Consider the following 20,015-nt stretch of genomic DNA (forward strand, 5'->3'; position numbering starts at 1 on the left):
CACCTCTGCTGGGTCTGCCATTAGCCAGCAGTAGTATCTTTCTAAAATCCATACCTGATTACATCAGTCTTCTACTGAAACTTGCTATGGTTCACCATGGCCTTCAGGATGATGCCCCTTCTTTGCCATTCTAGGGAATACCTTTTATTCTTCAAGACTCAGCTGGAGACTCATCTCTCCTATGAAGCCCTTCCCCCTTCAGCCCCTCTCAAGTGAAGAGGTCTTCATGTCAACTTCTATAGCCCTACATACTTTGATAACACCACTTTTGACAACATGCTTTAATTATTTGCCTCTAGGTGGGTCTTCTCACTAGACTGAGTTTCTCCAAGTCTCACCCATGTCTGTATGTATGTCCAGTACCTACTTGTATGCATGACACATGCTGGATGCTCAATAAATAGTAAGTGAACAAAGAATCCATTCCCAGAGACACCTTCCGTTCAAAGTGTGGCCCCCCACATCCACAGCTCTCATCCTCCTGGAAATAGCTCCCCAGATGTCCACTGGAAACCATACTTCTCCTCCTCTGAAGCTCTGTGTACCGGGTGGAAGCCTTTCTTCCTCCAGATGGAGTAGTATGGAAAGGAAAGTCTGCAAGTACTACAGCTTTTGGCTACCATGAAGCAAGAGCTTGGAGGTACCTTCAGGAAGATCTTAACACCATGAATGGCAGAACGGAGAGAAAAAAATCAAGCCTTTGGTGACACTGCTATGTCCCCTGGGTCCCACCATGCCGGAGGTTAAATCATACCACTAGACTTTTCAGAGATACAAATTAATACATTCCCGCGATTGTTCCAGCTAATTTGCAATGGGTTGTCTCTCACTTGTAGCCATAAGGCTGCTGATGCGGTAAGATAGTGTTTATGGGAAGAAATCAAGCTATACATTTGAAGAAATGCACAGAAAGAGGCAGAACAAAGACAGGGTAAGAGTGAGCAGCAAGTTAAACCGGACAGGTGATAAAAACAGTCCACAGGGTGCTCCAGACACAAGGAAGAGAGAAACTCAAAGTGCCCGCCATTCCAGGGGGCACTAACCAGGCCCTTGTAGGGGTAGCCTGTGGGCCACTTATGAAAAGAATAAAGTTTTACAAAGAGCGAGAAAAAGAAATAAAAAAATAACAAATGCTTCTTTTTAAAAAGGCCTTTATGAGAAAAAGAAAAGGCTTTGGGATAATTTAATCTGGAGAAAGCAAGTCCTCGAGGCAATTTAACTTGGTGAAGGGTTATTTATAAGGAGGTGACTAAACAGCTGTTCTCCAATTTCACAGGGCAAAGAATTAGAGGAAATTGATTTACATTTCAGCACGAAGCTAAGGCAGGCAAAAGGAAGAAGTGCTGGAGGGAGAACTGTTAATGATGAAGAAAGGCTAAATGAAACACTGGATTTTTATGGCTTTTAAAAGATGGAAAATCACCGATGTTGATTTAGTTTTGAGTCAAACTGGTAAACACACATTTGAGAATGCCTTCTATTCGTGTACTCACATATGAGCTACTGCATCCCTCCTGTGGGCCAGGCCTGGTGCTAGGCCTGGGAACCCCAAAATGATGAAGAAGTGGCTGCCCGTCCCAAGGCTGCAGTGCTAGCTGGCTATGAGGGCCCGGCGAGAAAGACAAAGAAGCATCAGATCAGAGTCCCACTTCTCCCTTCCCACCCCTCATACCCAAAAGCAAGCAATACAGTTTGTGAGACCGCACCACAGCACCTGGAAAGTTAAGCAACGATGCAATCATTACATGAGAACACGAAAACAGACACACGAAAGCTGTCATAGCCAGAATCCCTTGCTTAATGAATAATGTGGCAGCAAACGCTTTGAATTCAGGAGAAAGAGACCACTTTAAGAGAGAACGTGGCTTTCACGATGGGAAGAATTTGAGTAAATGAAGGGGAGTGAGCCAGCCACGCAAGAGAGACAGTGGGAGGCCGAACAAGAAAACAAGAAAGTAGAGGAGGCTGTAAATGGAGTAGGTTGGTTAAAGCTGGTGGGATGATCAAGGGGGCACCGGGTGTAAAAATGGGAAAGTGGATAGTATTAGCTTTATAAGGGCCTTTGAACACGGGCCAAATAACTGAGAATTCGTTGTGTGGGGAGTGCGCGGTACTGAATGCTTCTGAGCAAAGTAACATGATGAAAGCAGCATTTTCAGCCCAGTGGCTCAGCTCCAAAGGAGATGGAGGGCTCAGTTTGCCTGCATCACTGCTAGGAGTCAAGATGGTGAGGGCCTGAACCTGCATGGCTACAGTGCAGTAGATGAGAAAGAAGAAGCCGAGGCACCTTTTTGCTTAATTCATTTCCCAAGTAAGTATGTGTGGAACTCTACACGGTGCTCTGTGCTGTGACGGGGAGTGCAACACAGTCCCTGTGCTCTCGGGCCTGAGAATTAACTGGCTGGGGGAGTCCAGGGAAAGAAGACCGATGGAACCCCCTGCAAAGATAGTGCTTAGCGTGGATGAGCGTCTGGTAGGCTCTCATTCTGAGAATTTTATTTACACAAACTGGAACAACAACAAAATGCCAAAATATAAACAGAAAACCAACTCTCCCAAAATATCACTTCATGTGTATCATGGGAGATACTGATTTTTACTGCCAGTTTGAGTCATGGAAAAGTATAGAAGCAAATATGCCCATACTGACTGAGCTGTACCAAGTAATGAATATAAAAAAGGCTTTTAAAAAGAGAGAGAAGGTCTTTCTTTTGGACTGAAATGTTTCCAGATTTCATCTTTTGACATAACTGAGATATATTCACAGATTTCCCACTTACCCACAGATAGGTATTTAGAAGCTTTCAGAAAATTCATCACCTCTCCTTGATATCTTTTTTTTTTCCCTTCCTTCCCTTAATTTAATTTTGATTTAACTTCCTCTTGTCACTGCTTGCTTACAAATCACAGCCTCTATGTCTGGAGTCAATTAGGGCTATAAAGTACCCCACCACGCCTTCATCTGGGGACCCATTTATATACATTTTCTTATTTCAAGAGGTAGAGCTAAGAGCCTGTAACACCAAAAGTTTCCAATCAACCATCACATTCTATTCTTTGGAAATGTATGCTTCTCTCCATAGTTAAGAAGGCAACATCAAACTACATATTTTGCAAGAATATTTCCTTTCCACCTGTATAAAGATGAATTGTGCTTTGGGAATTCATTTGCCAAAAAAATGGGTTGAGTATGTGTAATACATGCTTAATAGCAATAACATTAAAAAATCTTTCTACCATTTAAAATTAAATGTAATTTCCTTATTACTTTAATGGAATCCCTTGGAGTTAAAGTATTTAACTAGTCGCTTTCACATCAAGTATTCATTATATAATTCCCTTTAAATATTAGGTATATTAGGTATGTAAACTGTCCATTGACAGAGTAAAAACACACATTTCCACTGAAACAGAAATAGGAGAAGGACAAGGCAGCTTGATTCAGAATCTGATAATGGGTTACAGATTCTCTTCCAGTTCAGATTTATAGTCAAAATGCCGTAAGAGTCATTTAGCACCTCTAACCTTTCAGGTCATATTTGGAAGAGAAGTATGAACTGCCACATCACTAAAAGAAAATCTGTCTGAGGCTGAAATTCTTGACTTTTCCTTACTGCAGTGTTGAGCTACAAAGGGGGAGAAAGAGAAATAGATCTCCTATGAAAACTACCTTAAATAAAAAGATAGAAATGAACTGTATAAGGTCTATTCATAGGAAGGAATTCCTTTGTCATTACATTTTAGGGTCAGCCTTGAGAGGGGCTGCAAGACAGTCCTGTGTATTGCTGGCTGGTACCAGCCTACTGACTAACCCCATCCTACCCCACAGGACACCTGATAGACATAAGAAAAAAGCTCTAGGGTGGGCAGACATCCTAAGTCATGGATTATGGATGCAAAGCCCTAACCACACTTTAAAACCAACCCCTCTCCCCTCCAGCCTTCCAGTCTCCTTTTGGACCTCCCACTGGCTGAACCCAATCAGAAGCCAGAGTACAAGGAAACCCACGCAAACACACCATAAAAATCAGCCACCTGGGGCAAGAACAGAGTCGGAAAGGGTAGAGAATGGATCTGGAGGGGCCAAAGGAAAATACAAGGCACACTCCATTAGCTATTTCTCACACTCCTTCCACTAAACTGAGCTTTTCTCTGTAGATTTTACCATCCTGTGCTTTCCCACCTTGGAGTCCTTGTCACGTGTTCCTGTCCTACTTCTTTCTCCATTTCCACCTGTGGGAAGTCTATGAGGCTCACCTAAATGTTACCTCTTCCTCCAAGTCTCCCGTTAAACCTACCCAGTAGTAATCTCTCTGTCCTCTCAATTCTTGAAGTTCCTCTACTGAAGATAGTTATGGATATGTCTTAAACTTACTAGTTTACTTAACACCCAAGTATTTTACATATGTTTATTTATTTACTGTAAGTTTCTCATTAGAATACTGGGGCACCTGGGTGGCTCAGGCAGTTAAGTATCCAACTCTTGATTTCCGCTCAGGTCATGAACTCAGGGTCGTGAGATGGAGTCCCAGCTCTGCCTCCATACTCAGTGTGGAGTCTGCTTGGCATTCTTTTTCTGCCTCTGTCCCTCGCCCCATGAATGCTCTGGCTCTCTCATTAATAAATAAATCTTAAAAAAAAAAAAAAAAAAAAAAAAGGAATATAACCTCCACAAAAGCATAGATTCTATCTTAACTTTGGTCCATCCAGGAGCCAAAACCAGGGCACAGCCTATACTAGATGCTCAATAAACATTTACTGAATGAATGAATGTTCCCTTCTAGAGTGTAAGCATTTGATGGCCAAATGAAAGTCTCTCTCATCTATCCTAAATAGCAATCTGAATGCTTTCTTTAGTCACAGCCAGATACTCGACAAATAGAAGCTGGTAAAAGTAGCTGCCGTGGAGTGAGAATCTACAATGTTCCAGCCTCAGTGCCAATAGCTGTACATACAGTAGCTCATTCAATCCTCACAACAATCCTAAAATGTAGCACGGCACAACTGTGTTTTCAGGATCAAGGTCCTCATACCCCCAACTTCCAGAACTGCCTGCCAATGGCTCCCAGCTAAATCTGTCTAAGGAACTGCCCTCAGTAGGGGAAGTTGCTTCACCCAACATTATGGTTCTTCCCTGGGGGAAGCCTGCATCCAATGGCTGACCACCACAGCAGTTTCAAAGGCCTGACCCCTTGCGTCACCTGGGTAATTCTGAAAAGTCATCTCGGTTCTGCAGTTCTCCATGGGACTAACTACTGAGTGAATAAACAAAGTAACAAATTAATGTCCCAGACCAAAAAAAACAAATCAACACTTTGTCAAGTACCTATAATGTAAAAATTGGGTTTCCTTCCTTCTCAGCGATTTTACTGATAAAAACCATAAACCTTTCCCCCTTTTCCTCAAAAACAGACCACAACACTGCCTATAAGAAATGTATGGTCCCTGGGTAATTGTCGATTTAAAAAAGAAAGAAAGAAAGAAAGAAAGAAAGAAAGAAAGAAAGAAAACTTGGTTGGAGGTGGCTCTATTTCCCCTACAAGCTAGTCAGGAACTTCCAAATATATAGGATTTATGGGCCAAAATATGCTCCTGAGGACAGCAGATGATGTGCCAACATGCCAAGGAAAAAATCACCAATGATCTGACCTGTGGAATGCCAAGACCTGGGACAGCACTCCTCGCCACGTGGATGGCCGTGCAGTCAAGGCCTGGGAACCCAGGGCATGCTCATCAACCTAGCCTCATCCTGGGCAGCTCACTCGACCTTCTGCACGTAGGTTTCCTCATGAGGAAAGGAACCTAACCCATAAGGACAGTCAACTAAATGAGAATGCTCTTCGCACCATGCCAGGCAGAACAGGTGCTCAACAAGTGGGAGCTATGGCTACTGCTGAGGAGTTTGCAGAATGACAAACCAGAAAGGAAAAACATCCGTGCAACATTTGTAGAGGATTTTCTTGTAGAACTTCAGAAAGCCTGAGCTGAAAATCCAGCTGACTTACAGGAAAATTACTCCCTTTACAAAAGGTTTTACCACAGACTTCCTTTAAATAGCCCCCCCATCATGCATTTAATATATAATCAGATACCACTTATTAATGACACTTTTCATATTCAAAGATATTAATTTCTTCTCCATTTCCTACCACAGCAAAGAAAAACTCATCTGCTGGGAGTTTTGCTTTTTCTGTCTTGCTTTCATTTCAAAATATGTGCTCACTGAAGAAATTCAGATGGATAGAAATAGGAGAAAGAAATCATCTGAGTCCCCTCTCCAAGAGACAGCCACAGTTAATTTGTGGTGTATTCCCTCCTGATCACTACTTTCCACACCTAGAGGTTTTGTTTTGTTTTTTAATTTCATATACATAATTTTGTCTTGCTTAAAGATTTATTTATTTTAGGAGGGGCAGAGGGACACTCCCTGCTAGTGGGGAGCCTGATGTGGGGCTTGATTTCAGGACCCTGAGATCATAACATGAGCTGAAATCTAGAGTCAGATGCTTAATGGACAGGGTCACACAGGCATCCCTCGTATACATAGCTTTTTTTTTTTTTAAGATTTTATTTATTTATTTATTTGACAGACAGAGAACACAAGTAGACAGAGGCAGGCAGATACAGAGGAAGGGAAGCAGTCCCCCCGCTGAGCAGAGAGCCCGACATGGGACTCGATCCCAGGACCCCGAGATCATGACCCGAGCCGAAGGCAGCGGCCCAACCCACTGAGCACCCAGGCGCCCCTACATAGCTTTGATTCTATCTGGTTTTGGTAGTAAATTTTTTAAACTAAAGTGATAATATAAGCAATTTTCCTCATGCCATGACTTCCTCTTCAGTGTGCTATGTTTTCCTAATAATTTCCCTGTACTTGGGAATATTGCTACCTGTCTCTTTGTAAAGTAACTGTGATAGTTGCCATCACAATCGTCATTAAAATCATCACCATTGCTATTATTATAATTACTGCTGTTAGTTTTTAAACTCAAAGACCTCCTACTTCCATAAGACAAAATATTCATATTCATTTTTATTTTCTTCAGTTTTGCTTTGGCAATGAAAGTTTTAGTTCATCTAGAAATATATTTTAATGTGTATACAGCAAGATATAGACAAAAACAAACCAGAACTTTTTTCAGAGTGCTAACCAATTATCCCGCAAATCATCACTGAATAAACCTTTTTTTCTTACTGATTTACAATGCCCCTTTTAAATCTTATATATATATGTATATATATTTTATATATAAATTTTACATTTTATATTTATAAAGGTAACCCACACACACTTGGCCTTATATGCTTCACTGGTCAATCCATATACACATACATTACTTTCTGTCTTTAAAATGTTTTAATATCTGGCAAAACTAGTATCCTCGCCCCAACACACACTCTTCCACTCTTCAGCAATTATTCTCACACATACTTTTTTCTAAGTGAATTTCAGAACCACTTGCAGGTTCCTCTCAAAAGAGTTCTGTTGCAATTTTGAAGAAAGCTGCACTAAATCTACAAATTAATTTCAGAATAATTGATATCTTTATAATTTTTCTTCCCTTCCAGTACACAATATGTGTTTCTATTTACTCAAGTCTTCCATATATCTCCACAAAATTCTGAAGTCTTCTTCAAATGGGACATTTCCATTTCTCATTAAGGCTATTTCTAGTAATAATTTTTGTTACTACTATAAAGTTTTCACTCATATATAATTTTTGTTACTACTATAAAGTTTTCACTCATATATGAGATGACCACTGATTTATGTGCATTTATGCTGCACAAGAGCTCTGGAGGATTCTGGGGTAGGACCATAAAGCACCGCTCTGGATTTAATTCACACTGCTCACAAAGAAGCACCACTGGCTCAATCAGCCAGGTTCCTGTCACTGACATTCTCTGAGCTCACACCCACCACATACTCAAATTACTTGCTCTTCAAGGCTCTGCTCCAATTTGACAGCTTTTCTGACTACCCAACCCCTAACTGTTACCTACCCCTTTTTTATACTCTTCCAGTGCTGATAGTAAGTTCTAATATATTTAACCCTTCAAAAAAATTCCCTTCAAAAAAAATTAGGGATAATTTTCCTTTTATCAATATTAGGACATCAATTTTTTTTTATATTTGAGAAAAGATGAAACAGAAAACATGTGAAATTATAGATTTTTTTTTTTTTTTACCTTTGAAGAGATTATAAACTTGAGACAAATTTGGTGAAAATGTATTATTGTTTAAAATAGTGATGGGGTGCCTGGGTGGCTCAGTGGGTTAAGCCTCTGTCTTCGGCTCAGGTCATGATCCCATGGTCCTGGGATCAAGCCCTGCATCGCATCAGGCTCTCTGCTCAGCAGGGAGCCTGCTTCCTCCTCTCTCTGCCTGCCACTGCCTACTTGTAATCTCTGTCTGTCAAATAAATATATTTTTAAAATCTTTAAAAATAAATTAATTAATTTTTTAAAAAAAGTGATAAACTGAAAGCAGCCCAAATATCCTTCAGTAGAGGTTCAGTTAAATAAGTTATGTGAAACTATTTACTTATCTACTTATTTAGAGAGAAGGAGGCAGAGGGAGACAGAGTTCTAAGTAGGCACCACTCCCAGCGCAGCCCGAGGCGAGGCTCCATCTCAGGACCCTGAGATCACAACCTGAGCCAAAGCCAGGAGTCAGATGCTTAATGGACTGAGCCATGCAGGCGCCACTATGTGAAACTATTTTTAATGACTATATAGCCAAATAAATTAGTGACACAGAACAATATATACTGACATAGAAAAATGTTCACAATACACTGTTAAGAAAAAAAAAAGCAATTAAAGGGAAAAAAAGGAGGGGCTACCTAACAGCAGTATAGAAAAATTCTTTCTGTTTAATAGGAAAAATGCCTGGAAGCTATGTACTGAGACTGTAGTAGGGGCTATCTCTGGCCAGTGGTACTATCTGTGAACTTTATTTTCTTCTTTACTCTGTTTAATGAGCACTTAGTACTTTAATAGATTTAAAATAGTGAACTTCAAAAATATAACCCACAGATAACAGTCCATTACAAGAATACAGACTCACTATTACACCAAATGTATTTACAGAAAGAAACATACCAAACTCCAGCTTTGAAAAACAAACTCATTGTCTCATTTAAGTGAAAAATTATGAGTACGTAGGAATTCAAGGATAAAGTCACACAAGACACTGAGCAGTCGAAACCGCAAAAACCATATTCAGATATATCCTGGGAATTTCAGAAAGAAGAGTATTGAATCCTGGAACCATCCTGTTGAAAAGGTCCTTAAGGATTACCCAGCCAAAGCCCCTCACTAAATAAACAAGAAAAAGCGAGAAACAAAAACCAAAAAAACAAAAGACATTAGGTGAGTTTTCTAAGATCACCCAGTTAATTAATGACAGTCTAGAGTATTTATAATTCATAACCTATGCTTTTTAATGCCTTTCTCAATTCTGGAGTCAAAATATGCTGCAGGCTGTATCACTTCTATTTAGACTGTAAAATGCAAATGTTCATTTACCAGGGTTTTCTTATCATTCAACTAAAAAGTGAACAGAAAAGTGTACAGTGGTTTGAAATGGAAAGATTCACACACTTGGTTAAGCATATACCTTATGTGCTGCAACAGAGAGTTTTGACAAATAGCCATACACTGGACTGTGACAAGGAGATGGAGGAAACTAATATTTACAGACTTTGAGAACCTGAAAGTCAGGGAAAAAAAGTACTACTGAATTTTAAACTAAAACGGGGCTGCAAGCTTTAATATCTAAGTTATAGAAGTTCAACATTCAACACATCATCCTTTCATTCCTCCAGTTTACTCACTTTCTTCCAGTCAGATCTGAAGGGGCCTCTTTTTAAGTCAGTCTTAAACCTACTATGTCATAAACTCAATGAGTTGTCTATATACAAGCCATAATTAACCACTGTAGACTTCACTGATCTTTGCCCACCAGAGGGAGCCCATATGGATTTCCATGCAACAAGAAACTTCAAACATCAAGTTTATATGAATTCCATCATTAGAATCATATTATTCATAATATCAACATTTTAAAATCACTTAATAATATTGTATTTCTATCTTTCCCAAAAGATAAAAGTTAAATGAGATCAGGTACATCAAGTTCTTACCAGAGCTCCTAACCTACAGCAGAAGCCCCAAAATGATTGACTTTCCAGAATTTGTATCCTCTTGAGTACTAATCACACTGCTCAAAATAAACGAACTTTTACACAAGTTGATGTGAGCTTGGTTGATATCTGTCCCAATAGATAGTTCTACCCTCAATATGTTGACAAATTTGGTTTTCAAGCCTGAGTGACAGTCAGACCCTAAACAGGAAGAATTCATTAAAAATGTCATCCTAGGGACACTCGGGTGGCTCAGTTGGTTAAGTATCTGCCTTCGGCTCAGGTCATGATCCCAGGGTCCTGGGATCAAGTCCCACTTTGGGCTTCTTGCCCAGCAGGGAGCCCACTTCTAGCTCTGCCTGTTCTGTCTGTAGCTCTCTGTGCTTCTGCTCTCTCTCTGACAAATAAATAAGTAAATAAATAAGTCATCCTCAGGAGACCCATGTCAGCAGCCCTGTCCTAGTAGGTGATACTCTGAACTGCTGGTGACCCGCCAACTAGAAACTTGAAAGAGAGAACTGTCTGACCCATTCTAGATGTTTCTTGGCATGAAGGAGAAAATCAACTGACTACCCCTGGGCACCACATCTCTGTAGTACGTGATACAATCATGACCACCAAGACAAGTCTCTTTCAAGGATGAAGAAAGCAAAACTGAGGGGAAGAGAACTCTGCACAAGAACCTGGCATCGAAAGGAGCCCCACTGAGTCTCTATCCCCATTTTCGATCTGGTGAGCCTGACTCACCTTCTTCCACTTCTCACCATCTCAAGGCCCAGGCCAGAGTTTGCTGGATGTGAGGCCCACTGCACAGCTCCAGGCAGTTGGCTGGGCATATGTCCCAGGTGCCTATTTTGCAGACTCAGTGGTCTCCAGGACAGAAATATGACAAAGTGGGAGGATCCCACTGGGTTCCAGCTATGCTCTCCAATTCAGGTTTGCCATAAAGCACTGCCATTGGAGACTTATCCACCACTTGCTGTCTTTTTTTTTTTTTTTCCCTAAGATTTATTTGAGAGACAGAGCAAGCTTGAGTGGTGGGAGGAACAGAGGGAGAGGGACAAGCAGACTCCAAGCAGAGCATGGAGCCCAATGTGGGGCTTGATACCGCAAACCACAAAATCATGACCTGAGCCAAAACAAGAGTAGGCCTATCAACCAACTGAGCCATCCCAGTGCCCCCACCACTTGCTGTCTTCATAAAACTCCAATGTCCATCAGGCTCCTTGGATGTATTTTCTACTGTTTAGAACCAAAAGAAGGCAGGAGTAACTGGAATGCTACTCTAACTTCGGAAAGAAATTTATGGTGATGCCTATTACCATTTAACTTTCTAGCTAGAAAACCAGGAATTATTTTACTTCTTCGTCCTTCTAACCCCACTTGTTACTGCCTGCTGCATATCTACTTCATCCGTCCACACCTGGCCAACCCCACCGCCTCTAGTTCACTGCTTTCTCCCAACTGGCTGCAACAGCTTCCCAGTTAGCTCTTCTAGGTCAGTCTTGTGACACTCCAAACCCACCCTCAATACTGCTGATTATTTTAGAACACAAATATGGTCCTTTCATGCCTCTGCTTGCACAGCTCAGAGCACAAAGCCCAAACTCTATAGCACTGCTGACGGTGCTCTCACCCAAGGGGTGCCAAACTTACCCTCTATAGGACCAGAGAAAAAATATTTTAGGCTCTGCAGGCCCCGCTAGACTACAATTCTGCCATTCTATCACAAAAGCATCCACAGCCTGTATGTACACAAATGAAGGCGGCCACATTTCAAGAATGCTTTGTTTTCAAAAAGTGGGCAGCAGGTCAGCCTTGGCCCCTGGGCCAAATTGTCCACATGCTCTATCCAGTCCAGCCAAGCCTTCTCTCCTGCCACTCTGACCCTCCCCCAGGCCTCGTCCAGAAAAGGGTTCCCCGCTGCAGTCTTGCCTCTGCTCCCCACATCACCCTGCTGTTGTGCATTGGGGCCTCTGCTTATACTCTTCTCTTGGCCAGGAACATGATTTATCACCTCTCCTTTGTCTGGCGGAACAGTTCTTGTCCTTCAAAGTCCAGGTTGATCTCTCACTGACTCCTCAAGGAGATTTATTTACCCTTTATCTGTATTTCCAAAGCATATGTCTCATAGCTTTTCGTGTCCTCACAATGCCTGAAACATACCAGGCATTCAGTACTTACAGGATGATGGGAGTAAATGAATTACTGAAAAAAACAGAATTTCAAAAATTGCAGTACACAGTTAATATGATCCATAAAAACACAGTATCATGAAACTAAGAGAGGCCTTGGAGAACATTAACACAGTGGTTTTTAACCTGTGTGTCTCTGAGTCCTATGTTTGATTTCCAAGAGGCTCCTCAAGGAGAAGGGGGAAGGTGGCAGAGGGATAGGCTGGCTAATGAATCCCTTTCTTCCTAACCCCCTCCCTCCAGCCTTAGCCAAAGCTGCTCCTTATTTCATTTGCAATAAGGTTCTGTTTTAAAAAAGAAAAAAAAATCTATATGATTTAACAAATGCATGCTCTGTTTGCAGCCTACATCCTAAATCTGCATTATTTCCTGATCTATTCCTGTCCTGTGTGGCCCTATGTCCAGTTTCTCATTGACCCCCGGCACCTGCTGCCTGGTGTCCTTCTTAGAAGCATGCTCCCTGGACTGAAATCCCCAGTTCCGTATTACACTCAATCCTTAGAATAATGTCTATCTCTGACTGCTCTGGTTGATAATCCAGGTGGTCCCTCCCAGCTCAACTTCTGGGTCCCTACACTGGCACACAAGGTAAACCACGTGATGTCAAAGGAATCAAGGAGGACCTGGGGACTCAATGCTGAGAGGTTACAGCTGTCCCTCAAACAGCTGTCACCTCAAAAGTTGTGCTATTTGTATGTCTGCTTCTCCACCAGACTGTAAACGTCTTGAGGTCAGAACTGAATCTTAATAATATAAGAAACTACTTAATATTTATTCCAGATATTGGATTAAGTGTAAATGTATATTGAGTAATATTCAGGAATATTAGGATCACACATTTCTAGAATTGGAAGGACCCTTGCACAGAGATCAACTAGCTCCAAAACTGAAAGCAAAGGAACAAGAAATACTGACTACCTAGATCCCTGCCCTGTCTAGAACCTATGGATTCAGTGGTAGACAGCACAAAGTCTTTGTCTTCACAAAGTACAAATTCCAGTGGATACACATAAGTTAACAGATGCATATGTTAGATAATGAAAAGAACGCAGCAGGGTGAGGGGCAGGGAAAGGATGCTACTTTATACAAGGCAGTCAGGGAAGGTCTCATGGAGGCAACATATGAGCAGAAACCTGAAGATCAAACCACACAGAATCTGGGTGAGACGTGTCCCATGCAGAGGGAATGACAAACACAAAGGTCCTAAGGTAGGAACTCATCTGTTCACGGGAGAAAAGCAAAGGGGTTAGGGCAGCTGGAACAGAGTGAATGAGAGGAGGGGGGCCAGGAGCTGAGGTCAGACAGGCAGCAGGACCAGAGCTCCTGGCTTTGGGCCACTCTAAGAACTTTGAATTTTAGGCAGACACTCAAGATAATCAGTTCCTTAAAAACTCAAATAAATTAAAAATGTTCAGCTTTCACAAAAGCAATGTGTAGTAAACAAAGAAAACTTCATTTGCTAGCCTTATCCAAAAATAGAATTTCCAGAGCCAAGGGTTGCTATTATGTGACAGGGAATCAGAACACCTTTGTTTTACAAGAAATCACTGCAGTTACATAGTCCAAGTGCTCAGTGTAAACGGAGTGGAAACTGAGGCCCAGAGAGTCTATGGCCTAACTCCCTCATGACAGACCTTGCACTACAGTGCAGGTCTCCTGATGGTCTATTCAGAGCCGCTCATTGGCTCCTGCTGCCCTGGGCCCAGCCTGGCTACTCATAGCATCCAGGTTCCCCACATGGTGCCCCCTCAGGACTCTGCAATCTTTATAAAGCTTTATAAACCTTTATAAAGGTAAGATAATGAAAAGTTGACACCGGAAGGCACCTCCACACAAATGCCCACACCAAAAGCCTGTCCCTACAAACTTGCACCATTCTTCATTTTCCTTCCCCACAGAGCTGAAGACAACCAGGCAGCTGAGGGGAAGGCAGGTCAGGCACTGTGCCAGGCGCTGTGAAGTACATTTCAGTTGGTACTGCCTGCCTACCCTTCCTGCCTACACCTCCTCGGAGCACTCCCTTTTCCAAAGTTCTAGAGAGGGAATAATCACCCCAACCACATGTTGGGGTGGACATATGACTTGGCCATAGGAAGAACCTTAACCCCCTAAGGCCATGAGGGCTCAGGATGCAAGCTGAACCAACTAGAGTCCTTTCCCAGGTTTTATGGATAAGAGCTGGAGAAGGAAGCTCTATCCCCTGTGTTTCCCAGTTACGTGAGCCAAGACAGTCCCATTTTGCTCAGGTTAGCTTATATTAGGTTACTGCTACTTACAACCCAAAGAATTCACACACCTGCAGGGACATGCATACCTTTTCTCAGTTCATCTGTATAACAATTTTTTAAGGCTGCTATTACTCAATTTTAGAAGGAAGGAAACTGAGGTTAAGTAACTTGCCCAAGTTCCATACAGTGAGCACAGGGTCTTCAAATTCATACAGTAAAAGGCATTCAAACTCAGGTCCTTTGCTCGAAACCCATTCAGGATCCACTTATGAATTTCATATTCGCTCAAGAAGGAACTCAACTGCCATTCAAAAGCCAAAAAATGTCTGGTTTAAAAGGTATGAGGACATAGCATGGGAAATAAACAGCATCAAACTAGGGTCAAAGGACCTGGCTTCTACATCTGGCTCAGTTCTATAACTCAGCTATTAAGACTCCGAGCAAGTCATTTCACTTACCCAGGTGTTTGTTTTCCCACCTACAAAATGAGAAGCCTGAACAATATGAACTTGAGATTCTTTTAAGTACTTAACAAAAAAAGTCCATGGTTCTGCTAAAGCAACTAGCTCCAAAACTGAAAGCAAAGGAACAAGAAATACTGACTACCTAGGTCCCTGCCCTGTCTAGAACATAAGTAAACAGATGCAAGATATGTTAGATAATGAAAAGAATGCAGCAGGGTGAGGGGCAGGGAAAGGATGCTACTTTATACAAGGCAGTCAGGGAAGGTCTGACAGATTCTATTTTCACTCTGTCAGACAGGATGTCAAGCAGATCTCAACTTGACTGCCAGGCCCAAAAAACGGCTGCCTAGGCCATAATGACACAAAGGATTCTGAGCCGTAAGATCTAGGAAATCAGTACTGGTTTCCATGGTCACAGGAAGGTAGAGAGAGGCACAGCTGCATTTGTTACTGCTGATAACGGAGTTTCACCTTCAGAGAGGGATGCTGTGGTCCACACTACCGATGCTCCTGGCTTTTGCACAGGATTTTCACTGTTCCTTCGTGTACCTCCTTGGTTCCTCTTCACAAGAAAGGAAGGAAAGTATGGCTTGGGGAATATAGCCGAGAGCCACTGATGAAAATGTCTGAATGGCTTACATGCAGTAAAGGTAGGGGGCAATGGGGAACAGTAACAATCAGTGTGGTTCTCTATGACACACAGTCTCAGAAGATGCTGGTAATTAGCCTAGGAGTTCAGTAACATATGATCCCGCCTATGTGACAGCAGTGGAAAATGATCCTCAAGTAAAAGGACTTGCCCAAGTCACCCACTTCCAAGTAGCAGAGCCCATATCTGAATCCACATCTTCTGTATCTGAGTTCCCATGCTTTGTCCACTCCCAAGGTCCCCATTCACCTCACAGAATGAAAGTGTTGACTAATCCAGTTCCCCCTGCAAAGCAGCATACTCGTCATTGTTTGCAGTTCTTCAGATACAGAAAGTTCCTCACCCCAAGATAGGTCGTTACCATCTGTTCTTAATTTAATGGGCACACATGCATTGAGTATACTTGAATTCAGCAAAATTGAGCATAAAAGTTAAATATTTAAAAGGAGTGACGCTGAAGAAACTAGCCAATGGGGGGAAATTAAAACTCAATACAGTTTTATTAATCTTAATAAAACCTCTACAACAATTCAGTGAGATGAAAAACTGACATCAGGAATATGCTTTGTCCAAAATGAGGAATGAGAAGAACTAGAACTGAATCAGGTAATGTGCATCCTAGAAATGACAGAGTGCAACTCAAGGAAGACATTCTACCGAAGGCATTACTATAACCTGCTACATTTCCTTAGGTCTGATGACCAAAGCTAACCCCGAACCAGACTATGTGTTCGAGCACTGGCCAGACTTTTATGTATAAGGAATCCAGGCCAAATAAAATAACAGTCAGCCTTCTGATGCATGTGACTGTGGCAAGAGCACAGGACACCCCTCACTGGCTCTATACTACATTTTGAGGAAGGGGGATTATGGAGGGAATGGCTGCAAGAACAGGAGGTAACACACAAAGCAACCACAACATAAAAATCAAAATTCCTTGGGGCGCCTGGGTGGCTCAGTGGGTTAAAGCCTCTGCCTTCAACTCAGGTCATGATCCCGGGACCCTGGGATAGAGCCCCACATCTGGCTGGCTGTCTGCTCCACAGGGAACCTGCTTCCTCTTCTCTCTCTCTCTCTGCCTGCCTCTCTGCTTACTTGTGATCTCTGTCTGTCAAATAAATAAAATCTTAAAAAAAAAAATCAAAATTCCTCAAAATTCCTGAATAACGCAGCCTATGTCCCCCTTCCTCACAGATTCTCCAAGCCTTAGCATCTACCTACATCATCAAGTATCAGAACTGGACTTTTCAATGGCACACAATCTAACCCTCTAAGGCGCAAAGTTCTTCTCCAACATCTCTGACAAGCAGTCATCCCTCTGACTAACTGTCTCTGGAAACAGGAAATTCAGCACCCCAGGGTCTGCCTTTGAGGCTCATTAATTCAAAAGTCTGGGGCACCTGGGTGGCTCAGTGGGTTAAAACCTCTGCCTTCGGCTCAGGTCATGATCCCAGGGTCCTGGGATCAAGCCCCATGTCGGGCTCTCTGCTCTGCGGGGGGCATGCTTCTCTTCCTCTCTCTCTGCCTGCCTCTCTGCCTACTTGTGATCTCTCTGTCAAATAAATAAAATAAAATAAAATTTAAAAAGCCTAAAGCATGCTCTTGTCACTCAGGAACAGGCCTAAGGCCTAAACCTCCTTAAAGTTTGCCATCCCAGCTGTGCTTCTTGTCTTTACCACTTGCATCCCCTACTCCAGAAGAGGATCCAAAATTAGCCCAGTGCTCATAAATCAGTGATTTCAGAGTTAGAAAGGGACCTCCCAAAACCAACTGTGACTTCTACATATCACAATTCCACAGGAGGAACCTCAGGAAGAGCCTGGGCCAACCTGGGGGGAGGTAGAGAGAGAAAATCCTAGTTTCCTTTCCTCTCATTTCAACCAGAGAAGCTCTTCCTTCAATCTGCTATAAATAGGGAATCAAAGCAGTTTAAAAGTCTTCTGCTGTTTGAAGGAAAAAAAAGGGAACATATACAGGTAAATAAACTAGGGCCATAAAACTTGCTTAATAACCTCATACAGCTAATAGTTGAAGGGTTAAAACAACAACTTGGTCTCTTGGCTCCTTCTTTAGTGCTCTCTCTACCACATAACATTCGTCTGCCATTAGAGCAAAGTTCCCACATTCCAGCCACACTCAAATGCTTATCAAAACAATTCAGTAACATTGCAGAGTGGCTCATCATTATTTGGAGTAATTCAGACAATATAAGTTCTTCCAAAAAAAACCCTGAAATATCGTTACTAATTTCTTTGCAATTTAATGGATGGACATGCATTGAGTACACATAAATTGAGCACAAAACTTACTTATCCCCACACCTTTGTGCACACTCTTAGTATCTCCGTGATTCTCTGTACTGGAATCAACTACTCCTCTTCTAAGATTTGTTTCAGGCATCACTGCCTCCAAAAGGCCTTTCCTGGCCCTCATGTAGAGGGGACAACATTCACCAGACAACATTCACCTCAGCGCCCTACACACTATCTAGGAGGAGGTATGGTGCTTCTGTTGTTACTATCTCCCCCACTACTCCTTTTAAATTGTTATATTCTAACAAGGTGCTGGACAGAAGGCAGGTGCCTAATAGCTGTTTACTGATAGACTGAGTGTCTTCACCTGGTCCAATCTGCCTTCTGACCCTCTCATATCCTCTGCAAATTGCCACATATTAACTTGTGCATATATTCACTGAGAACTATCTGAAGGCCGACAAAGTACCAGGTATTGGACTGCATGCCAAAGAGAAGGGGATATACCATGAAATTCATTTAGTTTTAGTTTGAGGGCCCCTCACTTGCCCCTTCCAAAGCTCTGAACCTCTTCCTGTGATTCTGTACTCCTCTTTCTTAAAAAGGACAGAGAGAACTGTATAAGCTTCAAGCTCCACAAATACTAGATCCACCCCTGGGGCCAAAGATACAAAAGTGAACAAAGCCAACATTCTCTCTCCACTTAGAGAGTTTCCTGTTCAGTGGGGAAGACAGACAACCGTCTGTCCATTCGTTCATTCAAAAAACATTTCCTGGGCAGCGCCAGGGGTCGGGCATTGGGATTCTGAGGTGACACCAGCTCTGTTTCTGTCTTCAACGAGAAGTTCTCTGCTCTCCTGAACGAAAGCCTACTATTAGGGTACAGAAAGCACTTTAAATAACAGTGTTTGTGAAAGGTTACCCTAAACCAGTCTTAAGACCTACTGATCCCCAGCATGTAGCGCTGAACCTATAGCAGGATGCAAGCGCAAGGGAAAGGTCAGGTATAATATGATCTTCGATCTCACTGAGCCAGGAAGGGGGTGGAAGAAGAGAGAGACGAAACAAGTCAACAGAACAGGCAAATACACTGTGGTCGGTGCTGACACACAATAGGAAAGGCCTGTGGGGAAGTCCCCCCGACGTTTAAGTCTGCAGTGACCGTGACCTCAAAACCTGGCCAAGCAGCCCAAGGACTGCATACAAGAGACTCTCGAGTTCCCATTTCCCGAAATAAGGCTGCTCCTTTCCCAAGACAGCTGGAGGCTCCCTGATACCAACTCTCCTGTCCCCACTTCGGACCCCTTTCTTCCCAAGCTGCACCTTCAGACAGAGAATACCCGACAGAGGCTGGTCCCGGGCCTGGGGTCCACGTCGCGGGTCCGCCCCCCTCACCCGCCCGCCCGCCGTTTCCATAGCAACCAGCTCACCACTTCCCGCGCCCGGCTGGAGAAGTCGCCCTTGGGCCGGGGGCTCCGGCGGAACAGCTCGTCGCGGCTGCCATCGACCCCGCCGCCCACTGCCACTCCCAGCGCTTTGTTGCGCGTCTTCACGGTCTTGACGCTGGCCCGGAATAGCAGCGTGATATCCACCGCCATAGCGACCTACGCTCCCGACCCCGTTCCTGGCCGGCACACGTCAGCAGTTTGCGACCGCGGCGTGCGACCGGCCGCTGGAGGACCGTTTCCGGCTCCGCACGCCTCCCCCGCCAACGCGAGGCGAGAAGAAAGGTTCCGGCATCCGCAGGGTGACCGCGGTGAGAGGCAAAAGGTTCCGGCTTCAGCCCCTTTCTTCTCCGGGCACCTCGGAGGCCTTGGGGCAGGAGGTCAGGCTTGGGGCGTGTGGCCCGGGGAGCAAGAGGATCCGGAAGTCAGAAGAATGACTCCGGTTTTTTGGTTCTCCCACTGACTGGGCGTGGGTGCGGGGAGTGAGGTGCACTGGAGGCGACCCTTGACCTTCAGGACTCAAAGCACGTGGTCGATGACCACGTGCTACGGTCGAGCAGGTGAGCGAGGCACAGAGCGAGAGGACAGGGGCCATTATTTTTCAGCCTACAGCCACCAGATCTGTAAAATTAA

The 20,015-nt window shown here is 43.2% G+C and overlaps 1 protein-coding gene across 1 annotated transcript in view; it reads right to left on the reverse strand.

The window, feature by feature from the left end:
- The window catches only part of STX18 (syntaxin 18), a 116,782-nt gene extending 97,152 nt beyond the window's left edge, over window positions 1-19,630 (reverse strand). Inside the window, exon 1 of the mRNA XM_059165397.1 lies at window positions 19,368-19,630. Coding sequence (XP_059021380.1) covers window positions 19,368-19,535 — 168 coding nt within the window. The 5' untranslated portion in view covers window positions 19,536-19,630. The remainder of the gene's footprint in view (window positions 1-19,367) is intronic.
- Between the last annotated feature and the right edge of the window lie 385 nt (window positions 19,631-20,015).

This window comes from Mustela lutreola, chromosome 1, assembly GCF_030435805.1.
Source record: "Mustela lutreola isolate mMusLut2 chromosome 1, mMusLut2.pri, whole genome shotgun sequence".
Lineage (NCBI taxonomy): Eukaryota > Metazoa > Chordata > Mammalia > Carnivora > Mustelidae > Mustela > Mustela lutreola.